This window comes from Nelusetta ayraudi, unplaced genomic scaffold (genome assembly GCF_046127955.1).
Source record: "Nelusetta ayraudi isolate G7.1 ecotype Tasmania unplaced genomic scaffold, CSIRO-AGI_Nayr_v1 ptg000007l, whole genome shotgun sequence".
Taxonomy (NCBI): domain Eukaryota; kingdom Metazoa; phylum Chordata; class Actinopteri; order Tetraodontiformes; family Monacanthidae; genus Nelusetta; species Nelusetta ayraudi.
This window is the reverse complement of record NW_027466057.1, coordinates 5,959,894-5,984,575: the sequence shown is the minus strand read 5'-3', so window position 1 is coordinate 5,984,575 and position 24,682 is coordinate 5,959,894. Positions and strand designations below refer to the sequence as shown.

Genomic DNA, 24,682 nt, shown 5'->3' with positions numbered 1-24,682 from the left:
TTTGAAGTTGTGATCCAAAAAGGGAGACGGCGGCTAATGCCTAATTAGCATCCCCGAAATAATAAAGCAACTTAGACTAATAATTATTGCATGCACCCATTCTACCAGTTGCGCTGACAATTAACCTTTCTCGACTGCGATTTGCAATTGGAGTAAATCCTGTTATCAGCAAATATAACACATGGCCGTACACACACACACACACGCACGCACACACGTACGCGTTTCAAACACCACTCAAGGAAATCTGCGCGCGTGTTTACGGGCCGGGGAGCCCAACAACAAAACAAACAAAGCAGATATCCACTTTCAGTAAACACCGCCCAGCCACTTAAAGCAGGCGTCTTCGCAGTCGCACTGAGTGGGTGGGGAATCAACTCTAGGTGGCTGCTGCGAATGTCATTGAACTACTTGTTTTCACGCGGGCTTAATATTGCCGTGACAAGGTCTCTCTTAACAAACAACCAGTGCCTCTAAATGTATCAGGTCAATTCTGCCAGAGGGGTGGGTGTGCATGTGTGTGCGCGTCCCCCCCCCCACCCTCCAAGTGCCTGGCGCCGCCGTCGGGGAAAATCAGCGGGGGGAAATTGAGAGCTTGATAAGTGTCGGAGGAACCAAGTGAACATGAAGGTGGAGGTAGAGCTCCAGACTTCTGACAGTCGTTGAGGATTGGAGGGGTGGGGGGCAGTCTGGACGGGATTAAAGACGATCACCCGGAGACAAAAGGAAGGTGAAAAAGATTCTGGACGGCGCCTGATCCCAAAATGTCTCTCGGCCGTCCCAATTTGGCAGCGCTTGGCTCGCCGCCCGCTCACATTGTGCGAGCGGCCAGTGCCACCGTTGCCATGGGGACGTTGTGGACCTGCCTGACGGGGCCTTTGGAGTCAGCAGCCCGGGCCCTGGTGGTGGTGGTGGAGGTGGAGGTGGGGGTTATCATCAGCAGCAGACCTCTGATGCCCCCCTACCCCCTAACCAACACACACACACACACACTCACACACTCACTGGTCCTTCCAGAGCTGCAGCGGCAGCAGCAGCGGCAGCGAGGGCCTCTCAAGATGACGGGAGTCTGAAGTGCGCGGCTCCGGCCCCGACCACTGGGGGGGGTCGGCTCCCTGACTCCCCGTAAAGCCGGGGGCCAGACGGGGTGGGGGCGGGGGTGTGGGGATGTGGTTCGGGGGTTTGGGGGGGGTGAGGCGAGGCGAGCTGGACGCCGGCCCAGTGCGGTGACTGCCTGTCTGCCCAGGCGCTGGGCCACACTGCCACTCCTCCCTGGGCTCGTGCCCCTGCACTCCCATATCAAAGGCAAGTGACGGGGGGCTGGGGGAGGGGGGTGGGGGGGCACTGGCTCTCCCCTCACTCTGCCTCAGCAACTTCTCCCCCCGCCCCTCCCTAAAAACAGCTTTTTCTCCCCCCTCAACACCCCCTCGAACAGCTTTTTCTGCCCCCGCCGCCTCCCCCGCCTCCTCCTCACACTGTGCCATTCCCACCATCGCTGCCTCACATTTGGGTGGAGGGGGCGGGGGGGGTGGGAGGGGGGTTTGGAGGTTGTGCTGCTACACTGCACCCATCTGCCCCACGTCTTTCCATGCTGTGGACCATGATGCTGCAAGCACGGCCGGCGCTCTGGGCGCCGTAAAGACTTTGGCAGGTACGGTGGGGGCCCTATTCCAGGCCGCCACTGCCGCCACTGCCGGCCGCCACCGTCACTGCTCCCTCCGCTTGTCGGCCGCCACATTCGCACGCTGACGCACGCCATCTGATTTGAAATGTACTTACACAGGAGCTAGCGTGTGCGATGGCGCCCCGCGCACGTGGCCCAGACAGATGGTGGTCGATGCAGATGGATGATCCACACCGAGCGAAAAACCGTGAAACGCACATAGGGGGAAAAATAGTGGGGGTTGGGGGGCTGCAGTGACGATGCGACGCCTTAGCTTCCGGCTAGCTAGGTTGTTTTTTTTTTGCTAAACACCATCTGAGGGCAGGTCCCAGTCTAACGTGGTGGTGCCACTGTGTCTGCATGGCAAGCAGCTCATTTAGCAACTGGCCCATCATCAGGACGCAACCCGTAAAAAAAAGACAAGATGACACCAACAGGCTGAGTTTCAATTGGCTGAGATCTCCGTCTCTCTCTCTCTCTCTCTCTCTCTCTCTCTCTCTCTCTCTCTCTCACTCTCTCTCTCTCTCTCTCTCTCTCTCTCTCTCTCTATCGAGGTTTCTCTCTTCATCGCTCCCCGCATGGCATTTCTCTGGCAGGTCCTCCAATGAGAAATTCCTCCCCTCCTGGTCTCGGCATTCCCGGAGCCAGCCTCCCCGCCTGGGCAGAGCGGAGCGGCGTGGGTTTGGGTGGGATAACGCTCCCGCCCACCCGCTCGCTCGCCCAGCCTCCCCCCCTGAGGTGGTCCCAAACTACGGCTTCGGCTCAGACCCTCTGCACATTCCTCCAGCGGCTGACCAGTCGCCCCAGCAACCAGGAGAGAGGTGAAGAGAGGAGGAACACAGGCTGAGGGCTTCTGGGTTTGTGTTGGGTTTTTTTTTAAAGTTAAGCACTGGGCAGTTCCACGTCAACAACATATTGGACTGAATTATCATCAAACACACGGAAACATGGAACCGATGATCCTCATCAGTTTTTTAAGTTTTCTGAACAAGGACTCAGCTGCTCACTGATGCTCATCGTGAAAATGCGAAGTCCTCCCCGGCATAGAAGTGAAAGTAAAAAGCTGCCAGAAGAGGGAAAATTCAAGTTAAGTACAGACACCTGGAAAAAGTCCTGAAAAGTATTTGTACTTCGTCACCTCTCACCAATGGAAGAAGCGCAAGTGCAAATGCAGTCAAGGAGCTAGCTATGCTAGTCATGGAGCGATCAGATATCGACTACTAATCCTGGTCTGAAAGCTCCACCCACTTTCATCTGATTGCCTTTGCTTTTAGCTCATGGTAATAGCAATGGCAAAAGGTGAAGGCAAAAAAACTTTTGTCATTGTTTTTTTCCATTTTTCTTTTTACGATGACAAAAGGGAAAAGACAAATACAAACTACCTTTAAATTTCTATTTATTCATTTGTTTATTCATTTATTTTTAATTTTAGCACTCTTGTGATTCCATACTCACCTCTGCACGTCACACAGTCTAGCCAGTCCAAAGTAGCTCCCAGGCTGCTCGAGTAGCAGTAGGACAGGAGCCGGATGGTGCCCCCCCTCGGCCCAATCCCCTCCCAAACTCATCCAGGCGCTGTGTGTTTACTCTCCTAATTACAGGGGAGGGGCCGGCTGACAGGCGAGCCATCACAGATTCCCCACAGGCCCCCGGGCTGGGAAGGCTGGGAAGGCTGCAAACGCCCGCTGCTGTCTCCCAAATATGATGGCAACGTCCAAGTCTCATGGGGGAGGAGGAGGGTGAGGGCGGTGGCGGCGGTGGAGGAGCCCTCGCTGGCAAAACCCAAAGGGCCCAAAGAGAGATATTAAAGACATGAGAGGAATTGGCAAGAGCTGGCACCGATAGGGGGAGGGAGGCGGAGGAGGTGCGAGCTTGAAGAAGTTGAAGTGGGGAGCGCGGGGGTCTCGCCAAAGTGTCATTCAACAGCAAAGTGGGCTTTGGACGGGGCACAAACGCTAATTTACACACACGCACACAAACAGGCAGAGCAACACGGCTCTCGCTCTCTCCCATCAGGCCGAGGGGCCGAGGGAGGAGCAGAGGAGAAGTTGGAGTCGCTGGAGCGTGCAGGCGGAGGCCCCACGTTCACACGCAGCTGTAATCCAGCCCACCAGATTATTCACTCCTCCTGGATTATCCAAAACGCCGTTCAATGCCGCGCCTTTTTCCTCTCTCTCTCTCTCTTGCTACGTGGATCCAGCATCTGACCCGGACTTATTCTGGGATTTTTCGCAGACACATGCGACGCCTTGCCGCTCAAAAAGCGTGCAGCAGTGACACCAAAGAGTCAAAAGTTTGGACACATGCTTCTGATTTAATGGTTTTCTTTCATTTTCATTTTACATTGTAGATTGCCACTCAAAGTATCAAAACTACAAATGAACACATATGGAATATGTATTACAAAACAAGTTTTATATGTCAAATGATCTAGAAGAGCCACCCTTTATATATAATACATAACCGTTGTACCTTTAAACGGTTAGATTCCAGCAATCCATGATTGTGGAAACACGCCAATCAATGAAAATGTGTTGCTCAGTTTCAGGCACAATAACATTCATCGCAGTTGAGAATAAGAAAACTTTGTAAATTAAAAAATGTGCAGAGGGACCCATTAATATACAAATATCCAGACTTCCACCTGCAGGGTTGTGGACACAGTGAAGCTCATCTCTACCACTGCGGCTTGGTTGGGGAATATTACCCTCGACGTGTGCTCACGCGACACGTTTGTGCGTCTGCGTGTCAGTGCAGGCGCGCACGTCTCATGGTCTACCCCCCCCTCCCCCCTCCCTTCTTACCCAGGCAGGGAGGTATAATCCACTGGAGGCTGCAGCTCTGCTGCTGCTGCTGCTGCTGTTGGGGGTCTGAGAGAGAATCCCTGTGGAAGCACGGCGGCTGACCCCATCGCATATTCAGGTCAAATAAACAAAACAGCGCTGAGGGAAAGGTTAAAATGGGCGGGTGGGGTGGGGTGGGGAGGGGTGTAGCGGGGGCCTCCTCTCCCAACCAACAGCTGATATCCCCCCCCCCGACACCACCACCACCACCACCACCAGCAGCAGCAGCAGCCTCCGTCCCCGCCGGCAGTGCACACCTCACGGGCCGAGAGGCGAGACAAGAAGAAAAGCATTCGATACATCGCAAAGAGTCACAGTCATGCGATGCGAGCGTTACTGCGACTATTTTACAAAAAAAAATAAAAAATAAAAAATTATTATGGGGATTACACACAAAAATCGCACAATGCAACATTTTCAGATGTGTTATGAATGCCTCCCAGAAGCCAATTCAAATCCTGGGTTACCAAATAAGCCTGAACAAATCCACCAGCACCCCCCCCCCCCAAACCCCTCTCTCTCTCCTCCACCACCACCGCACACACACACACACACACACTGGGTTATTCCTTTGAAGACTTGGAGAGGTCCAGTCTGCAGGGCAGGTTTTTTTTAGCCACGCACACACACACACACCTCGCCAGTCGCCACCGCACGGGGAGCGGGGCCCGGTTGGGGGGCGGAGCAAGTCAACACAGCAGGCAGGTGGTTCAGCCATGATGGACTTTTATTGCGTGTTTATTTTTAATTAGTCCCGAGCAGCGTGGAGGCTGAGGAAACGCAGGACGGCCGATGATTCATCTCACGACAGCCTGAAAAATGACACGATTGCAGTGAAGTGCACAAAGTAGAACAGGCATGGGCAAACTATGGCCCGGGGGCCATATGCGGCCCCTTAAGACATGATATTAACAGTCAGTCATGAAATAGCTGAATTTCATCCATTTTTCAGTGCTTTAAGAGTCATTTCAATAAAGAGCTAAACATTGTGGAGCTTCAAAGACACTGATTTTGTTCTAACTTTGCTTTGGTTCATTTACAATTGACATTAAATCACGCTTTCTACACATCTGATGATATATTTTTTTCCTCCTATGATCGGGTCACCAAAACACTCCGTCCATCTGCTGCTGCTCCGGCCCCCTCTGTCAAATCTTAGAACCTATCGTGACCCCTCCAGTCATAAAGTTTGCCCACCCCTGAGCTGGTAGCTGCTGGTGCGTCTCTGAGGAGCGAGTGACCACGTTCCCCCGAAGACGAAGCTCCTGGTTCAGCCAGTCAACCTTGAGACGGGCCGCTGGTCCCCCGGCTGCTGTTTGTCCTTGCGGTCTTTCCTTTTTTTTTTCCCTCCCAGCCTTGACTTTGACTCCTCATTGATGATCTGAAGGTGGCGCGCGCTTAATTGCATCCGTCTGTTTGTTGGTGAACTCCTGCACAAACACAACAAACAAACAATTATGGCACTAATTAAAAGGCGTGTCATGTTAATGGAAAGAGCGGCGGCAGCGGCGGCGGCGGCCATATCGACGCCTCTTCAAAACGTGATTTTGCGTCGGAATGGAGGGAAGGTGGGGAGAGGGGAAAAAAACTAGAATACAGACGGTTCATTTTGCCGTAATCATTTTAAAGCAGAACTTTGTGGCAAAAACTAGATTTGTCACATTGGGAGTTAGTGCAGCGATAAGATCTCGGCTGCAAAGTGTGCGCCCGCCTCCCTGACAGAGAAACTCTTCCCAAAGTGACAGCCAACGGGAGTTCTCTGCCTCTAATCCCCGGGGGAGGAGACCCAGTGTGTTTTGATGACCTCTCGGGTCACTTACATGTTACATTACACAAAGGTTTTGAGCCCCTTTGTGATAAGGAGCAGCGCAGTGGTGGTGGTGGTGGGTGGAGGGGGGGGGGGGTGAAAAAGACCTGACACCTTGCTCGCTGTGCAAATTTCTCCTGCAGAGCAGCAGGAGCGGCGACGTATCCATCAAAGCTGCCAGGCTAATTAAAATACAGCTTGTGATTATCCTACTTCAGCTCATCGCTCTCTTTCTGTCACCCACACAGTCACAACCAAACACACACACAGTCACGCACGCACAAACACATACACTGCATGTCTCTCTTTAAATGAACTCGGGCCAGGTTTCGAGATAGAGAAAATCTTAATTGTTTATCTTTGCTCATTGCTATGTATACATAAAATGGATCATGAATATATTAATAATATTAATAATTAAAAAAAAGATATGTAAACAAAATATTAAATATAACAACATTAAAACATTTGAATAAATATATTTGAGCAAATTCATTTTTCCAGTTTTAATTTTTATGCACTTTAACGTAAAAAAAAAAAAAAAAAAAAAAGGATTCTTAATTATTTTCTATTGGTTACAAGTTGTTCAGATTTAGGTTTATCAAAATATTATTTTTTTTTAAATCTCAACAATAAAAAAGTATTTTAGTAAATAAACAACATTTTAAAGCAACTGATTAATCATTATTATTATTGTTGTTATTTCTGTAATATTTATGGCCTTTTAAAATGTGTGTGTGTGTGTGTGTGTGTGTGTGTGTGTGTGTGTGTGTGTGTATAGCAGAGTAAGTAAATTTCTAAGAACGAGCTTGATGGGATTTTATTCCCCTTTATTTCCAGCTCGCCTTTTTAAGCCCAGAATGAATTCCACCAACACATTCCTCATCTTCAGCCATGCAGACATTAACCATGGAGAGGAGGAGGCTGAGGGAGGAGAAGGAAATATGGGATGAACATCCGACAATGAAAAATAATCTAACGCTAATATGTTTTATTTGTTTATTCAAAAAAAAAATCCCAACTATTTATGGTATGAACTGATGATTTCTTGCTCCAGCGGGGCTGGTGGAGGAGAGCAGGGGGGAGAGAGGGAATCCTCCTCCCCAGTATAATTACCCAATCTTGGAATAAGATTTTTCATTCCCCTCTCTCTTTCAAGGCTATCAAACAAAGGTCAAAGCGGCGCGGCTGTCCGACACATTAGTAAAGATGTGTAGGCAGCGCATTAAGTGGCAGGAATCACAGGTTGGAATCCTCGCCCTCAGGTTGAGTGCAGCAGAAAGGCGGAGATAAAAGGCCCTTGGTCGTCAATTAGCCGGCAGTCAGTGGGAGCGCAGCCCGCCAGAGGCGCTGCACTCCCGCCGTCTCCCTTTAAACGTCCTTTTAAGATACAAAGTCCCTGCGGAGGGCCCGGCTGTACACTTTAATAAATTATTTAGCAATTTAAACGCCGAGATTCAACAGATAAGCAGAGCAGCATCACACGTCACGATTCTCCACGCGGCGCTTTGGGGGAAATAAAAAGAGGGGGAGCTCGCGTTTCAGGGCGCATTACGCAGCGAGGGGGATGAAAATAAAGAAAAAAAAAGAAAAATGGGGAAAAAAACGAGACGTGCTTTTTTTGTAAATAAAGGTGGTTTGTAGCCGGGAGGTGATAATTCGTGATGTTGCTATAGAGACTTTAATTGGTGTGACAGTGAAAAAGAAGTGAGAAAAAAATACCCTTTAAAATAACGATATTATATTATATATTTATGATTATAATTTTGTTGATTTCATTTTTATTTTTTTAACACTATGGCTAAGCTTTGCAATTTTTGAGAAATAAATAGACATTCATAGTGATTAATTGAAGAAAAAAAAATACAAATATAAAATGTAAATATTTGAATTCTGTCTGCTAAAATTAAAACCAAACGGTGGAAGTTTTGCGCTGTTGGCAGTGACAAAAACCTGAGAAGTGATGCGGGGTCGCCTACCTGCATGTGCTGCAGCTCCACCTCCACCTCCACCTCCACCCGGACCAACTTCTAATGCCGGGTCGAAGCTCTCAAAAACTACATCCCGAGCCTGCGGTCGGTCCCGTCCTGGCTGGCTGGTTGGTTGGTTGGTTGGCTGCTCCATCTGATCGGAACCTGTCAACAGTAGAGACTGTTCACTCAGTTTGCAGCAGAAGCAGCTCTCCGTGCAGCTGTGTGCGCACCTTTGACTCGGGCCTTGTGAGCTGCAGCAGCAGCGGCGGCAGCAGGAGGAGGAGGAGGACGACGAGGAGGAGGAGGCGAGCTCCGGTTCCTTAAAAAAAAGAGAGGAAGCCCCCCAAGGTCTGCCAGTGTTTATAAATCTAAATCAATATTCAAATCTGCTTGAAGTGAGCGGGTGTGTCCGCGCGCGCAACTCTCCCTGCGCGTCTATGATGCCTGACTGTGTGTGTGTGTGTGTGTGTGTGTGTGTGTGTGTGTGTGTGTGTGTGTGTGTGTGTGTGTGTGTGTGTGTGTGTAGGTGTTCCACAAAGCCTCTTAAGATGATACATTTACCAAGCCGTGACAAAAACCCTCGGCACATTATTTTGAGATGGGCACGCGGGTTCAAAATTCAAGTGCACGCAGAGGAGGTGGTTTGGACAACTATACCGGAAATGCAACACCGGCTCAGTCCGGAACTGAATGAGCGTGGTGAGATCTCGAGCATCACAAACAAAATATTGACTATTTATTTATGTATTTATTTTTTTAGAATTAACTTAAAATGTATTTATCATTATCAGAATTGGACGACAAAACCCTGATATAGAAATTTGTTAAACCATTATTCATTCATTCATTCATTCATTTATTTTAGATTTCTTTTAATAAATAAATAAATGAATGAATAAATGTATAAAAATAAAATTACAATAAAAAAGTACTTTCCAGAATTGCAAGAGGCCTACCTTGTCGTTTGCGCTTGCTCCTTTTTCACCTCCTCCCATGCGTGGGAACGCACAAATGAAATGTGACGCACAATTTCTCCCGCAACTCCCAAGTTCCAGAAGAGAAGCGGCCGCCTCACTCCGTGCTCCTCGCCTCGCTCAGAGGCGGATATGTGCGCACAAAGTGCGGGGGGAATTTCGACGCTGCGAGGCCCGTTCGGGAGCGGATGATGGCAACGAACTGCTCGGCTTGGAAGGGAAGGAAGGAAGGATGGAAAGATGGAGAGGGAGAGAGGGAGAGAGGAAGGGAGGGAGGGACGACACTTTTAAGAAAAGAAGTCGCTCTAAATCCCCCTTTTTCAGCGACGCGCTGGAATGCGAGAGCAGAGCAGGGGGTTTTCTCCTGCTCTCCTTCTCCTTCTTTAAGTCTTTATGTCACAGGTTGATTTTTGTCATCCACCTTTCCATGTCGTGCAAACGCGTGGACAGTTGAAAACACCAACCCATCCACAATAAATATATTAATTAATTAATTATTTAAAAAAATAATAATAATACGGAGCTCCTTCAAAATAAGATGCTTTTCACAGTTTTCGATTGTTGTTTTGAAAGGAAAATATTTAAATTCGCTATATTCACACAATATTTGAAACTTTATACTGGTTAAAAAGGCCGCAAATCTACACATAATAAAAATATGTGTGCAGACTATTTTAAAGCTGCGCTATTTGCGCATACCCCTCCCCCGCCCCAGCCTGCCTCCAGCCAAACTTTCTGCACTTGAGTGCATCCGCTCCGCGTCACACACAAAAATTTAAAAGAAAAGCTATTAAAAATGTGCTATAAAGTCCACCTCTCGTCGTCTATACCGGCACATACACTTTATTTATTATCAACTCTCACTCGCTCTCTCTCTCTCTCCCTCTCCCTCTCTCTCTCTCTCTCGGGATGTTGTCAGCTCGTCCTCTCGCTGCCATTGGCTGAGGACCGTGCGTCAAGGAAAAGAGAGAGAAAAAAAAACTATCTGGAGACATTTGTTTCCCATAAAAAAGGGGGAGGAGAGGAGGGAGAGGGGAGGAAACCCCCCCTCTCTCAACCCCCCACCTTCCCCTCCTCTCCTCTCCTCCTCCCCCAACCGGGTGTGTGTGAGAGACGGGAGACGGGAGACAGACCTCGGCTCGGGTCCTGCGGCTCTCATTGGCTGGCACTTTGTACAAAATCCAAGTCGGAGCGGCGCACTCGCCGACACAGCGACTCCGTCGTCAAGGCGCTACACACAGTTGCAGCCTCCCTCCCTTCATCCTCCCTCCATCACTGTCGCACCGCTCCCTCCCCAGCCGAGGCGCACAACGCTCCGCACAACGCTCCGCACTGCAGCACCGTCGCTTTGGGTTTCTTTTTTTTTTGTTGTTGTTGTTGTTTAATTTTTCAGCAGGCCGGACGCTGTTTTCCTGCGCTTGACTTTGAATTATTTCCCTCGGAGGAGAAAGAGAAAGCCAGCGCGCAAACAACTTTGCACTCGTCCACATCCTGGTAAGTTTCAAGGCTACTTGGTTTTTTTGTGGGGGAGGAGGAGAAGGAGGAAAGATCTGCCCGTAAATTAAACCGCGGTCAACATTATTATTAGGGTTGTTGTTGTGTTTTTTGCATCTGCGGGATGCGAGGAGTCGTTGAAGAATTGGGGGATGGGGGCGGGGGGGGGGCAGTGATTTCACTTGTTAGAAACGTGACTCAAAGGCGTCAAATTGTTTCCTTTAAAAATGAGATGGAAGCGTTTTAACTGCAGTCAGAAGGAATCTCTTGGATACGCGGTGCTGCGAAACACAACGATTTTTGCTTCTTCTTTTCTTTCTTTTTTTAACGCATGTAGCAGCAAACAGACACGGTTGCTATTGGTTGGCTATCAAACCGTTTCAGTCGATCCAAACTACGTAAAAGACGGAAACACGTCGCTGGTAATTTGGTTCCAAAAAAAGAACCATATTATCCAACATTACCAATACACACGAGGCACTCTTAATGCCGTCATTATTGTTTAAAAAAGAAAAAGAAAAGTAAATGCTTTTAAAATAAAACGGTGGTTGATTCCACAATAATGAAGTCACTACTCGAACCCAAATAACTCCATTTACACATTTCGAACTGCGCAGTGGGTCCTGAATCACAAACGGAATAAATGGAGGAAAAACTAATTGCGCTCTGCGTGACTCTGAAGGCAGCAGAGCGAAAAAACAAACGAAGGCCTACGTTGGGGAAAAAAATCTCTTCACCCTTTCACGTTTTTTCCTCTGCCAAGCTTGGATAGAGTGCATTTTTTTAAAGGCGTCTTAAACACGTTATTTATGATTTTTATTTATTTATTTATTTTTTGCTAATTTAAAGCAAAACTTAACATTGAATTTAAAAATCCCTTATAGTTTTATTTTGTTTTTTTTAAAGTTTCCCTTCAGGCTGTATAATAAAAAAAAATAGTTATCGTTATTATGATAAGAATTAATATTATTTTACTCTGTTTTTGAAGCATCTGGTTTACAGCATTTTTTTTTTTTAAACAACATCTTGCGCCGGCGTTCGCTCTTCTCTCCGGCTCCACTTGGACGTCACAGGGATTACCTCGTTAATTAATCAAGAGAGAAAAACATTTATTCTAATGAATTCTCGGACTGGGTGGCTGTTATTGAGCGGGGCTGTGAGACGGGGGCGACGGCCGGAGTCTGTTTCAGATGTGACAGATTGGGACGAAGGGGGTTTTAACCGTTGGATGCTGGATGAGAGGGGGGAAAAGTGCAGCTAATCAAGACGCGCAGTGGGGATGACGGCCGAGGGTCAGTGCAGCTGAGTGACAGCCGTCACACCATAGAGAACACAACGGAGCTCCGGCAATGTTGTCTCCAGTTAAAAGTCGTCTCAAAAATAATACGGCGTTCCGATGAAAATTTGTATTTTTAATTTCAATTTAAAATAGTCTGCTGAGGGAATTATTCCGGGATTTAATTCTGGAGAAATGTTTTTAAAAGTAGGTCATTTTAATATAAATTCGGCCTTTTCGTTTGGCCACGTTGATAATCAAAATTAATAAAATGCACGGGGCTTCTTTGTCTTGCTTACAGCTGAAATTAATGTATAAACAAATAAAATAAAAGAGCTGTGGAAAAGACTGAAATTTGCAATTTAGCAACTTTGTCGCTTGTTTGTTTTTAAGGAGACAGGTTACGTTTTTCTGCACTTTCATTTTGTTAACAAGAACCGATTTCTTTAATGTGACTTCCAAGGGACTTGTTGCGGTTTTATGGTGCCGGATGGTGAATTTCTTTTTTCTTTTTCCTTGAGGGAGGAGGAGGAGGAGGGCTCAGGGGCTGCAGAGATGAGAGCAGCAGGAAATGCTGCAGATTTTTCCTATTTCGTTCAGATCGGGTTTCACGTATACAGACTCAGCGTCGTCTAACGGCTTTCATCCTGATTCTATTTCCCTCCAGGTGGCCGGTGTGAAGGGGAAGCGCACGGCCGGGAGAACAGAGAGAGGCGTCGAGTGCTGCGCGGAGGTTTCGTCCGTTTTCAAGATTTTCTCCAACTTCAACCCCCAAACAAACATTAGCATGATGTCGTATCTAAAGCAACCACCTTACACAGTCAATGGCCTCAGCTTAACCACTTCCGGAATGGATCTATTGCATCCATCAGTGGGATATCCAGGTGGGTTTAACACTTCGTTTGATTTTTGTGTTGGGTTTTGTTTTGTCTACTTTCTTTCAAATGAAATTGAAAATTCCACAGGTTGCAATCGGGGGCATTTTTAAAAATACTAAATGACTTTAGAATCAACAGCATACACAATTTGTTTTTGTCCTAATTCATTATTTAAATAAATTGAGTCAAACATTGCCTCTCCAAAATAACTTCTGGAATAATTTTTATCCGGATGATTTTTTTTCACCGTTATTTTTAAATATCACTATTATTTACTGACTGTCTATTTTACATTTAATTTGCATATTTTTGAGAGTGTTGCATGGACGTGGTGTGATTGCAATTTGACAACGACGTCACACGGATTAAGGCAACGAATGCAGCATAAACATGTTATTCTGTTTTCACTCTTGAGCCCCCACTCTCACCCACCCACCCTTTTTTTTGAATTTGCAAAAACATTAAAATATTTTGCTTTTATCCGCAGCGACGCCGAGGAAGCAGCGACGAGAGAGGACTACTTTTACGCGCGCACAGCTCGACGTTTTGGAGGCGTTGTTTGCCAAAACTCGCTACCCGGACATATTCATGCGCGAAGAGGTGGCGCTGAAAATCAATCTCCCCGAGTCCCGCGTGCAGGTGAGTGAACAGGAAAGAAAAAAGACACCCCAAAATAAAAATAAAAATAAAAAATACGTCCAAATACGTATAAAATGACGTCCAAATAATGTTAGTTGTGTTAAGAGCCGCTCGGCTAAATGTCTCGTCGTGAGCAGAAGAGAGCATGCAGCTGAATAAAACGGTGTTGAAGCTGCGCTGCGAGGAAAACTGGCTGCGGCTCTGATGCGGCGCATCTTGTGCGCCTCTAATCAAGTGGAAAAGTTTTGCCAGTGAAGTGAGATAATTCCACTTAACGGCAGATTTCTGTTTGGAGAACTTCGGCAATTAAATCCGAGCGACAACAGACTTGATGGGTGGGGGGAAGAGGGGTGGTGGTGGTGGTGGTGGTGGTGGGGCAGGAGATCGTTCAGGTCACAAAATAAAATTCAGTTATTCCCATTCGATAAGAAGAATGCCTAAATTTATCCCACATTGGTGCAATTTGCATGGCACCACAGCATATACAGTGCAAAGAGAAGAATGAGTACGAGTGCAAAGAGTGAATTAAAAAGAAAGGAAATAAAATTTACACTACCAGTCAAAAGTTTGGACACACCCTATGAATTGAACGCCTTTTCTTTCATTCTCATGACTATTATTAGCATTACAATTTCTCACTGAAGGCATCAAAACTACGTATGAACACACATGGAATTATGCAGGAAACAAAAGTGTAAAATAACTCAAACACGTTTTATATTTAAATTCTTCCAAATAGCCACCTTTCATAAAAAGCATTTTCAGAGTTATTATGTTTTATGTTATGTTTTTCTTTGCTGCATAATTACATTTATCTTGCTCTTATATTTGATGTCTTCAGTTTCTACCTGCAGTGTGGAAAGTTGTAAAGATTAAAAAAAAAAAAAAAAAGTGTGAACTTTTCACTGGTAGTGTATAAAAGTTATTTACGTGTCTGAATAAAAGTTAAAAACACAACAACAACAAAAAAACTGTTGATAAATAATTAAGTGTTTGTCAGTGATGTAAGTGGTTGATGTAGATGTTTTATTGTGTGCAGTTGTCCAGCCTGGTGGCTGCAGGCAAGAGGTCGAATACAGACTTCAAATGTGCAACAGGAAGAAAAAAAAAAAAATGACGACGAGATGGTAGTTTTCAGCCGCGTCTCCCTCCTTTTCAGGTGTGGTTCAAGAACCGACGGGCCAAGTGCCGCCAGCAGCAGCAGCAGCAGCAGAACGGCGGCCAGAACAAGGTGCGTCCCGCCAAGAAGAAGAGCTCCCCGAGCCGGGAGGTGAGCTCCGAGAGCGGCGCCAGCGGCCAGTTCACGCCCCCCACCAGCACCACCACGGTCCCGGCCGTCTCCACCAGCACCGCGCCGGTGTCCATCTGGAGCCCGGCCTCCATCTCGCCGCTCTCGGACCCCTTGTCTACCTCGTCGTCGTGCATGCAGCGCTCCTACCCCATGACGTACACGCAGGCGTCCAGCTACAGCCAAGGCTACGCTGGCTCGACGTCTTACTTCGGCGGCATGGACTGCGGCTCTTACCTCGCCCCGATGCACCACCAGCTGTCTGGGCCCGGCTCCACCCTCAGCCCGATGAGCACGAACGCGGTGGCGGGCCACCTGAACCAGTCCCCGGCGTCCCTGCCCAGCCAGAGCTACGGGACGTCCGGCCTGGGCTTCAACTCCACGGCGGACTGCCTGGATTATAAGGACCAAGCGGCGTCGTGGAAGCTCAACTTCAATGCCGATTGCTTGGATTACAAGGATCAGACGTCCTCTTGGAAATTCCAGGTGCTGTGAACAAGAGCAAGACGAATTAAAAAAACAAAAAAACAAGACAAAAACAAGGCAGACAGTGAAGAGTGGGACAGTGACACCATGATGCTGCCATGCAGGCCCCGAAGGCGGAGAACACACACCGGAGGGGCCTCGACTGTTCGGCATGACGCGACCTCTTATAGACAAGAGGCTTAATTTATTTAAACACTGGCAAAGCAAAGAGATTTTTTTTTTTCCTTTCTTATTTTGTTTTGTTCGTAGCCCCTCGTCCATGTCTGTCAGTGCGAACAAACACCTGTTGAGGACAATGCAGAGCAGAGACACACATCGCAGCCACGGAACTAAAAGATTTTTTCTTTTTTCTTTTTTTAAAAAAAAATAAAAAAAAAATGAAATAAACCGTCTTTCCGGGGGATGGACGAGGCCTCCTTCGAAGCTTCTGCGACGCAAACAGCGACTCTGAGAGACGATGAGGACGGTGTGTGGACGTGGATGCACTACTTTATTTAAGAAAACAAAAAGTGTTTATAAGGAATCAATATGTAGTTTCTAAGAGACAATCAGTGTGTGTCTTATATAAATGGTACATAAGTGTTTTTTTTATTATCTGTGCTAGCCTTCGAAACTGTGATCTGTTGTATTGTATGCAATTTGTGAGCCCCCCCCTCCCCCACTCCCCTCCACCACCCCACCACCTCCTCCTCCTCGCACCAGACTCTCTCTGCTGTGATTTTAATAGATTTCTATTTTTTTTTTTTGGAGCAGCAAAGGATGTTGATGCGGGGGAAATGGAAAAAAAAGAGAGAGAGAGAGGCGAGACTTTTCAAGCACACAATAATAATAAATATTAATAATAATGATGATGACGATAATAATCACCAAGGGTTACCTTAACCCCTGACTGGATGACTCTCTGGTGAGAGTTCCAGCACTTGTTTTCGCTCCCCTCTGTTGATCTCACCACGGTGATTGTGGATCCGCCAATGGTTCCAAAGACGCTGCGGCCTCACCGCTGAAAAAGACACGAATAAAGGTCCTGTGAGCTCACTTCCTTCAACCGAGGCGCCGTCACTGGGTGGGTGTGTGTGTATGTGAGTGTGTGAGTGTGCGTAAAGCTGTCTGATTATTATAGAAGCGCGTGAGTGCAGAAGTGCTCGGGGTTATTTTTGTGATAGAAAAAAAAAATATTAATACACTTAATAATCAAGCGGGGCTCTAAAATTTAGAAAATTCAACACATTGTTTTTGGCAATGAAAAAAAAAAGAAACAAACCGTTTGAATTTAAAAGTGATCCTAAATATATAGAGAAGTCTCAATCAGTGTCAAATAAAAAGACGATTTGATCACATTTAATTTGCATCAGTGGATGATGTATTCGAATGGGCTCTGTTCATTTACGTGAACAAAAATCCCCTGAATTCAACAAGGTGTTATCGCAATATGTAAAAAAAAAAAAAAAGAAAAGAAAAAGAAAAAGAAAAAGAAAAAGAAAAAGAAAAAGAAAAAGAAAAAGAAAAATCCTAAATTGAGCAAACAGTTTTTTATTAATATTATTATTTTTAAAATGGATATTGCACTGTGTCAGGTCTACCCAGGTGGCGGGATTGATGTGGGCTGTTTTTCCTCCTGGTATTTCAATTGGAACAGTGGCAACAAAGAGCGTGTTGGAGGAAGCAGTGGTTAAATCCCGGCCTCCAAGAGATGTTAATCCCAATATTTTAGCGGCGGGGGTTTGCGTGGGGCTCAGTGGCAGGAGTGGTCCTATTCACAACACACCGCCTCATCCCCACATGTGCACTCTGATATTGCATCTTAAGCAAGAAAAAAAAAATCATAGGAGAAACACCGCTGTGCAAGAACCCCGCTCCCCATGTTTGTTTGAACTGCAAGTTCTGATATATGAGTGAGGGTTAAAAAATACACTTCAAAAATTCCTTGAAAATCACTGCTGAAAATAATTGTGCGGGGCCGCTGATAGTCATTTTGCATTCCCAGGAGAGAAATCATAAATCAACAATAAATCATGTTTAAATAATATTTCAAAAAGCATTGGGCCATTTAAATTATATATAAGAGAATATAGCATATTCACCGGAGTTGGGGGGATTTTTGTCTCTTTAAAATCATATTTGCCAACTAAATATTTTTTGTTTGTCATTTTCAAAAGTGCAAAACATAACCAAAAAAAAAACCTCGGAGAGTCCGTCTGCAGGACGAGTCGACATGGCTCTGCAGTGGGCTAATTGTTAGAAGTCCAACATTCAATTAGCATCCTTGACATTGCCAATAATCTCTCTTTCACTTGAGTCTCCGCTAAAGGAGCGCACTAATTAAAAGCGTTGCTTGAAATAATCGAAGCGTTAAAGAGAGGAGCCACTTTGATTCCTCTCCTGCGTGGACAGAAAAAAAAAATAGGTCCGTGTGTGTGTGTGTGTGTGTGTGTGTGTGTGTGTGTGTGTGTGTGTGTGTGTGTGTGTGTGTGTGTTTCTGTAAGACCTAATTACACCGCGTATCCATAACTTACTCACAGGTGGTAACGAAGTATTTAAAAGCTCTTTCAAGTCTTCATTTTATTACATTATTAGGAATTTTAGCGCTGTAAAAATAATATTGGAGAATTAATTATTTCAAGAAAAAAAAATGGACGCCGTGGCGCCCTGGCGGTGAACAATGCAACAAATAAACTTGCAGACAATGGCTGAGGGTGAGAGCAGCCTGAATATTCATGAGGTTGCGTCTGTGCGCGGTGTCAACAACTCCTTCAGCCGGACTGAGTTCAGTCAAGAAGAAAAAGGGGGAGAACAGAAAGTCTTTCAGGCTGAAGGGGTCACTTTGAAACTCTGCAGACAAGAGAAGAAGAAGAAGGAAAAGTTTGGTGAAGAAGAAGAAGAAGAAGAAGAAGAGCCTCAGTCTGGTTCACGGACGTCATTGGACAGAAAGTAACGATAATTTAGTACAAAAGTCTAATAAAAGGTGGGCTGCCGCTGCATGTGGAGTCTAAATAATGCGCCGCTCGTTAATCACTGCTCAGTGTTACAGCCAATAAACAAACAAGGTGGCTTCACTCGGCTTGTTATTGTAACCTTGGAGCCTGGAGTCTTCAAAGTGCACAAGTCATGAGGAGGATTAGGCTTCCGGCCTCCACAATACTTCATACATACAAAGAGTTTTAATCAAGACCAAAGCAGCGCTCAGGAGCATATGGGCCCAACAGACGCGCCATTAATCCCTCTTGGTTTTTTTTTTTTTTGGTTGTGTGTGTGTGTGTGTGTGCGTGTGCGTGTGCGTGTGTGTGTGTGTGTGTGTGTGTGTGTGTGTGTGTGTGTGTGCGTGCGCCGGTGGGCTGGACAGCCGCCCCTCCTGGTCTGGTCGCTGTCCTCTCAGTCACAAACCGCAGCAGCAACCAGCGGCCTGTTCAGAAGCTGCTGCTGCTGCAGCTGCAGCAGGCCCGCAACACATTCAACACAGCAACTCCATCAGCACTGAAAAACAACGCAAACCATGCCGCAGAGCTGCCAGTGAAGCTCCCCCAAATTCACCTCAAACTGTGGTCTCATTTTTCCTCCCTAAAATAAAACAATTTGGGTTGAAAATAAGGGAGCGTTAACGTTCTAATGGCAAATTATGGAGGGTCAGAGAATAGAAGTTTGGCAGTAATGTCAGTTAAAATGTTCATCTGCCCCCGCTAGAGTTCATTGTTGGTGCACAATGTAGTTTCTCGACAAAACGTGCGCGCCCGCTGAATAAAACGCGCAAAACGGTGCCACAAAAGACGTGCAAAAATAAATATTCTTAAGCTAATCCAGCAGTATCGGCCCTCCACCCTGGAAAGTGCTTATCCGGGCTTAGTTTTCCCAAATTATTTAAGTTTGTGACATCATCAATGAGTTTGATAATCTTGTCAAAGATTAAATTAAAAGGGTTTTGTGTAGGGCCACATAATAACAGATTTAGATGTGTGCGTGTGGGTTTTTTTTTTTTTTTTTTAAATGAAGTCTGAAGAGATTTGAAGTAAAGCGCACTAAAAAGCATGTTATTTTAATTTCTCAGACTGCTCACGCAAATCCGTGGATTTGCACAGATCCGCAGCTGATAATGACACCAGCGGCGCAACTGCAGCCGGAGGCCTGACGGAGCGAGGAGGCCACCACGCATTCTTTGCTTGGGGGCGGAGGGGGCCAGAGCCCCGCGAGATGACCTCGAAAAATCCCGAGATCCTGAAATAGGTGCAAGTCCGAGCAGGACGTCGCCTCGGCGCTGCTTTTCTTTTGCCTCCGTAAGCTCTTTTTAGTAAAAGTGAAAGGCGGCCTCGCCGAACAGGCCCAAACATTTTTGGCTTAACGACGTTGGTTAAAGCCCCACAGGACACAGAGGGCTTATCAGTTCATTAGCCACTTGATGGCCTATTTCAAGTTATAGTGGGATGGGAGGAGGGCGATGGATGAGGATAGAAACCGTCCATTACCGAGCCATATTTTGTTAAGCTATTCAGCGGCACAGCAGAAAAAAAAAAACAACCTAAAAACCCATAAGAAGATTAGCAGATCTCAGCATATGTTAAAACACATTATTATGATGCTTATGGGTCAAGTTAATACCTAGTTAGTTTAACATGGGCTAGTTACACAGACGTCTGGACGGATAGGGTGCCACTCGCCCAGTCTGACGCTAAGGATCTAGCACCCATCTGTGTGATAATGTGATGTATGATAAAAGGCAGAGTCAGCAAACGTATCGTGAAAAATGCCATCTGAACTCGGTGGATTAAAGATATTCCAGACCATTAATAAAAATCCCCTTATGGGAGACAAATATTTTATAGTGGATTATGCGCCGCCCCAATAGTGATCTGACCACACACACACACACACACACACACACACACACACACGCAATGCACACACGCAGCAGGATGGTAAAAGACTATTAAAGTGCTGGGCTGTTAAAAGTATAATCACTCCCCAACTGATGGGTGCCAGTCATTAATAGTGATGTGCACACTTAGACGGAACATTTTTGGTTCAAATGGCTGATTTTCATCTTTGAGTGGTTGTGTTACTACTTATATTCATGGCAATTGCAACTAGAAAATGTGAGAGCTGGTGTTTGAAAATAAGGTAAATTCATGTGATGGAAATAAAAGTTAAAAATCCAAAGACTTAATCATGGTGTTTTTGTAACATAAGCAGCTCTTTAAACTGCAAATGATTAAAGATTAACATACAGTATGTCCGCATGGTTTGGTCAGTGAAATATCCATCACACAGTGTTAGGAGGTTTTCTTTTCTTTAAGTGTGCTTTACGAAAGCGACTCAAAACCGAAGCAAAGTGCAGGTTTGAAACATTGACATGTTACGCTTTTGATAATCATTCCTGGTTTAATACTTTCAACCGCATTTGGGAGTGTGTGTGTGTATGTGTATGTGTGTGTGTGGTGGGGGGGGGCAAACAAGTGACATTTGACTTCATCAAAAAGCCAGAGTTAATGGCCTCGAACGCACCTTTTGATCACAAACGGCTCACAAATTTAATGACTTCATGGTGAACGGAGCCAATTTCTCCCCACGCCGCCTGCGTTCTCACCACAGGCTGCTGCTGCTGCTGCTGCTGCTGCTGCTGCTGCTGCTGCTGCTGCTGCTGCTGCGGCTGCTGCTGCTGCATCAAAAACAGCGGCGGAAAAAGAGGAGAAACTAAGTGCGGCTGTATCCTATCACTGTTTTCTATTTTGTTTTTCTGCATTCATCCCTGGCCGCAGTGCTAATGAATTAACTCATAAAAGGTAAAGCTCTTTCTGTGTGTAATTCAAAATTACCAGCGACATAATGCGATAATGGCAGGTGTGCTCAGCACCGTCGCTGTGCGTCGTGCTCGTGCGCTAGAAAAGGCCCTCCTCTCTCAGCCCCACCAGGCCGAGCCCACGAGACCCCTCATTAGAACGATTAACGCAGGTGCCTCGACGATCATTTGCACCTTTAACAGCCACTCTATCTCTTAATCTCCTGCAAACAATACCCTTTTGTAAAGAAAAAAAAACACGCAGGCCCATCAGAGAACTTGACAATTAATTACCTGTAATCTAGTAGATTAGCGTTTGGAGATCCCATCCCTCTGAAAAAAAAAAAAACAAAACTGAAATTGAACTTCAGCACAAGTGAGAAAAGAAGAGCAGATGAAAAACTTATTCTAATATTTCATTGAGTGTTATACACCAATGAACTGTTTCACTGTTTCCATGTGTCATCGCGCACAAGCTAAGCCTGTGGAATTCGGAGCCCTGCGACCGACTGGATGCCTTTATTCATCGTGCCCCGAATACATGAGAGTGCTGTGGCACGAGTTCACCGCAAAGTTCAACTTCAAGGAGGCAACGCAGCGGCAGGAAGGTTTCCTCAATCCCTCAGGGTCTACATCACATATCTATCTGGTAAAGAGAGAGTTTGTTACTGCAGCTGCATCTGTGCTAAAGTCTTTAGCTTTAGCAAGGCTTGCTGTCACCATCCTGTATTTTTTCTTCTTCTTCTACTTCCTCTGAAGCTACAAGCCGTGATTACTTCTCTGTGTTCTCCGAACTAAAAAATGTTTTAAAAAAAATGAAGATAATTGGTTATGGGATAAGAAAACATAACAATATGCAGTTCTACCTAAAAGAAAAATCGAATGGCTAATCGCACTAATGAATACATTGTGTAGTTGTATATGATCAAGATAAACACAAATATTAAATAAAAACCACAAAGGCGCCTTCTCTGGATCTCTGTTGGATTTAAGTCTTCCTACACTGGATGCATAATGAATGAATTACAGGAGAACATTTGGATCAAAACTATAGAGCTGCAAAAAAAAAAAATAAATAAACAACAGGGAATTAGTTTTCTGTCACAACTTTACCTCATAATTTTGAAACTGAACAGAGCTCTTTTTTTTCTTTTTTTTTAAGCTTCTAATTTTTAAACTGCTTTTAACAAAGCATCTACTGCATGATAACATTAATCTGAGGTGAATATTCTCAAAGACTCACTTACTATGTATTCAGGCACTGAATGGTATGGCAATCAGGAGTGTCATGCAGGGAGAAATGTTGAGTTGTTGCAAGTGGCCAATCACGAGACTGCGTCCAGGTTTCTCCTGATGACTTTGACTAGTTCACAACACAGACCAGGTGAGGAGGACGACCTGGAGAGAGAGAGAGAGGTGAGCTGACCGACATGAGGGCAGGGTGGAGGAACATCCCACAAGTGGTGAGCTGAAGAAGATTTTCTCATCAAAGGTGAAAAGTTCACCCGAAAGTTTAGACAATCAAAGGTGCATTTCAATCTGAAAAAATGTTGTTAGGTACAGTTGAGTTCAATTTAATGGCACCTTACAAAGTATTAGCAGGCTGCAGATTTAGTGCCGCAGTCAAAGCACATAAAAGGGCTTTCAGTTCCCTGGGAATGCAGCACTCCAACTTCACCTCTGATCTTTAGTGTTTTTATCATTATTATTTTATTATAGATATTATTATTAACAGAACAAGGCGGTTCCGGGAAGATGCTGCTGGTGCAGCGCCGCTGCCTCAACCAAACACGGCAACAGTTGCCTGTTGAAGACAAAGCGCTCCAGGGTTGAGGAGCAGATGTGGTCGCGAACGCAGCGAGTGGCCAAAGTTGGCTTAACTGGACTTAAGGGGGGGTGGTGGGAGGGGTTGGGCTGGGTGAAGGACTTCCTTTAAGTAAAATCTTCCTGGCTGGAGGATGTGTGGGGGGAGGGGACGGGGGGGCATCTCGGGCCTCATACTGCTAATTTGACACTTTGACAGTCCTGATCAATTCTGCCTCCCTAATCTGTCAGCGCTGGCTTCGCCCAGCGTGCCTCCCCTCTCTCCTGCGAGCATATGGGGCTGGGGTGGGGGAGGCGGGGGGTTCCTAGGGAGTCGTTGAGCTCAGGGACAGATGCAGCACCCCTCCCCTTCCCCACCCACCCACCCAGCCACCCTCAGCCACCAGCGGCCCTTCTCTCTCCGACCCACCTGTTTAGGTCACGGGGCCCAGGGGGAAGGGAGGGCGGGGGGGGGGGGGGGGCTGTGCGCGTGCCACACCAGCGGCTTGGCCACTGCGTTGTCACCCCCCCCCCCCCCCCCACCACCACCACCACCACCACCACCCCACCCCCAACCCCAAGACAAAAGGCTGGTTAGAGGCCGGCTGCCTGCCCGGAGGGGGGAACACAATGCCATGAGGCTGGCAGGCCTGATGACCGAGGGCCGCCCATCACGTGCCCGCTTTATGTGAATGAGCGTCAGGGGGCATCTGGTGCGTGCGTGTGTGTGTGTGTGCGTGTGTGAGCGAGTGTGTAACCTTAGGTATTACCACCAGACGAGGCAAAAGACAAAGAATCCAACGTGTGTCTGTGTGTGAGCAAAAGGGAGGGGGGCGGGGGGGCAACTTAAAACAATTGGATGTATTATAATTAAATGAGGTCTTTACTTGAATACATTGTGCTATGACAAATAACAGGTCAAATGGTGGCGCTAATGAGATTGGCAGCGGAGCCCTTGAAACAGGTGCTACATAATGTATTCGGCGTCATCCAACAGTTTGAACGCGGCTCGGATCGTCGCCGCCGCCGCTCCAACGATCCCGGCTCGGATGTCCTCCAACAGTGAAGTCCTTCCTTCGCTCGTTGTAGTGTTTTTGAAAAATGGACGTGACGTTAGAAAGCGAACCAGTGCCTCTCTCAGGTCAGGAACTGCGTTTCCATTACAGATTTTCCGCAAAATAAAAGCGATATTTGTGAAATTTAGACAAATAGCCACAGTGGAGCATTGTTGAGGGCCAACTCGCTGAGGCCGTTTTCAGATCTATAGTTTCAGATGATTGATAGTGCGATGATCATCTGAACAATAACAGTAAGTGATGAAGAGTAAATATTCAAAATATTTGATATTGGGTTGAACATGGGACCTTGGAAGCCGAATCTTAATTGGGGCTTAAAAACATGCATGGCGTCACATGGGACTCCATAATTGTCCCAGTTTGACCAATTTGTTGTTGTTGTTGTTTTTAAAGTGTTAGTTTGCTGTGTTATTCTACTGCGTCCTCATTGATATCAGTATTGATCAGAGCTGCACCCATCTGCTCCTCAGTGGCTGTTGTTCTGCACACATCTCTGACTCGCACTGCGTCTTCAGACCCTCAGAGCTCTCAAATCTGTCGTTTGGATGCATTCGTTTTCCATGTCGTTATTCCTATTCATTTTTTTTCCCTGCTGGAAATCCAGTTGTATACATGCGCTTGCTGTTGTTTAGTCTAGACGATGTTACATCATTCTGGCCGGCCTGTTTGTGTGTTATTGTGTCTCCCGCGGCCTGCGAGCCGTGCTGGTGTCGTGCTC

At 46.3% G+C, this 24,682-nt stretch overlaps 1 protein-coding gene and 1 long non-coding RNA gene across 3 annotated transcripts; one reads left to right on the top strand and one right to left on the bottom strand.

The window, feature by feature from the left end:
* Positions 1 to 5,216: 5,216 nt before the first annotated feature.
* On the bottom strand, positions 5,217 to 10,104 carry LOC142883033 (uncharacterized). Of its 2 annotated transcripts, XR_012925985.1 has the most exons (4): positions 9,243 to 10,104; positions 8,524 to 8,605; positions 8,293 to 8,448; positions 5,217 to 5,936 (listed from the first exon to the last, which is right to left on the bottom strand). It is a non-coding gene; the product is annotated as an uncharacterized LOC142883033 (long non-coding RNA). The 2 variants fall into 2 exon arrangements; XR_012925984.1 differs by lacking the exon at positions 8,524 to 8,605 and having other exon boundaries at positions 9,243 to 10,067.
* A 297-nt stretch (positions 10,105 to 10,401) lies between these two features.
* On the top strand, positions 10,402 to 15,671 carry otx2b (orthodenticle homeobox 2b). Its single transcript, XM_076018163.1, has 4 exons — positions 10,402 to 10,754; positions 12,698 to 12,914; positions 13,396 to 13,547; positions 14,707 to 15,671. Exons 2-4 carry the CDS (start codon positions 12,818 to 12,820, stop codon positions 15,328 to 15,330), a joined length of 873 nt encoding a protein of 290 aa, XP_075874278.1. The 5' UTR covers positions 10,402 to 10,754; positions 12,698 to 12,817; the 3' UTR covers positions 15,331 to 15,671.
* Positions 15,672 to 24,682: the final 9,011 nt, after the last annotated feature.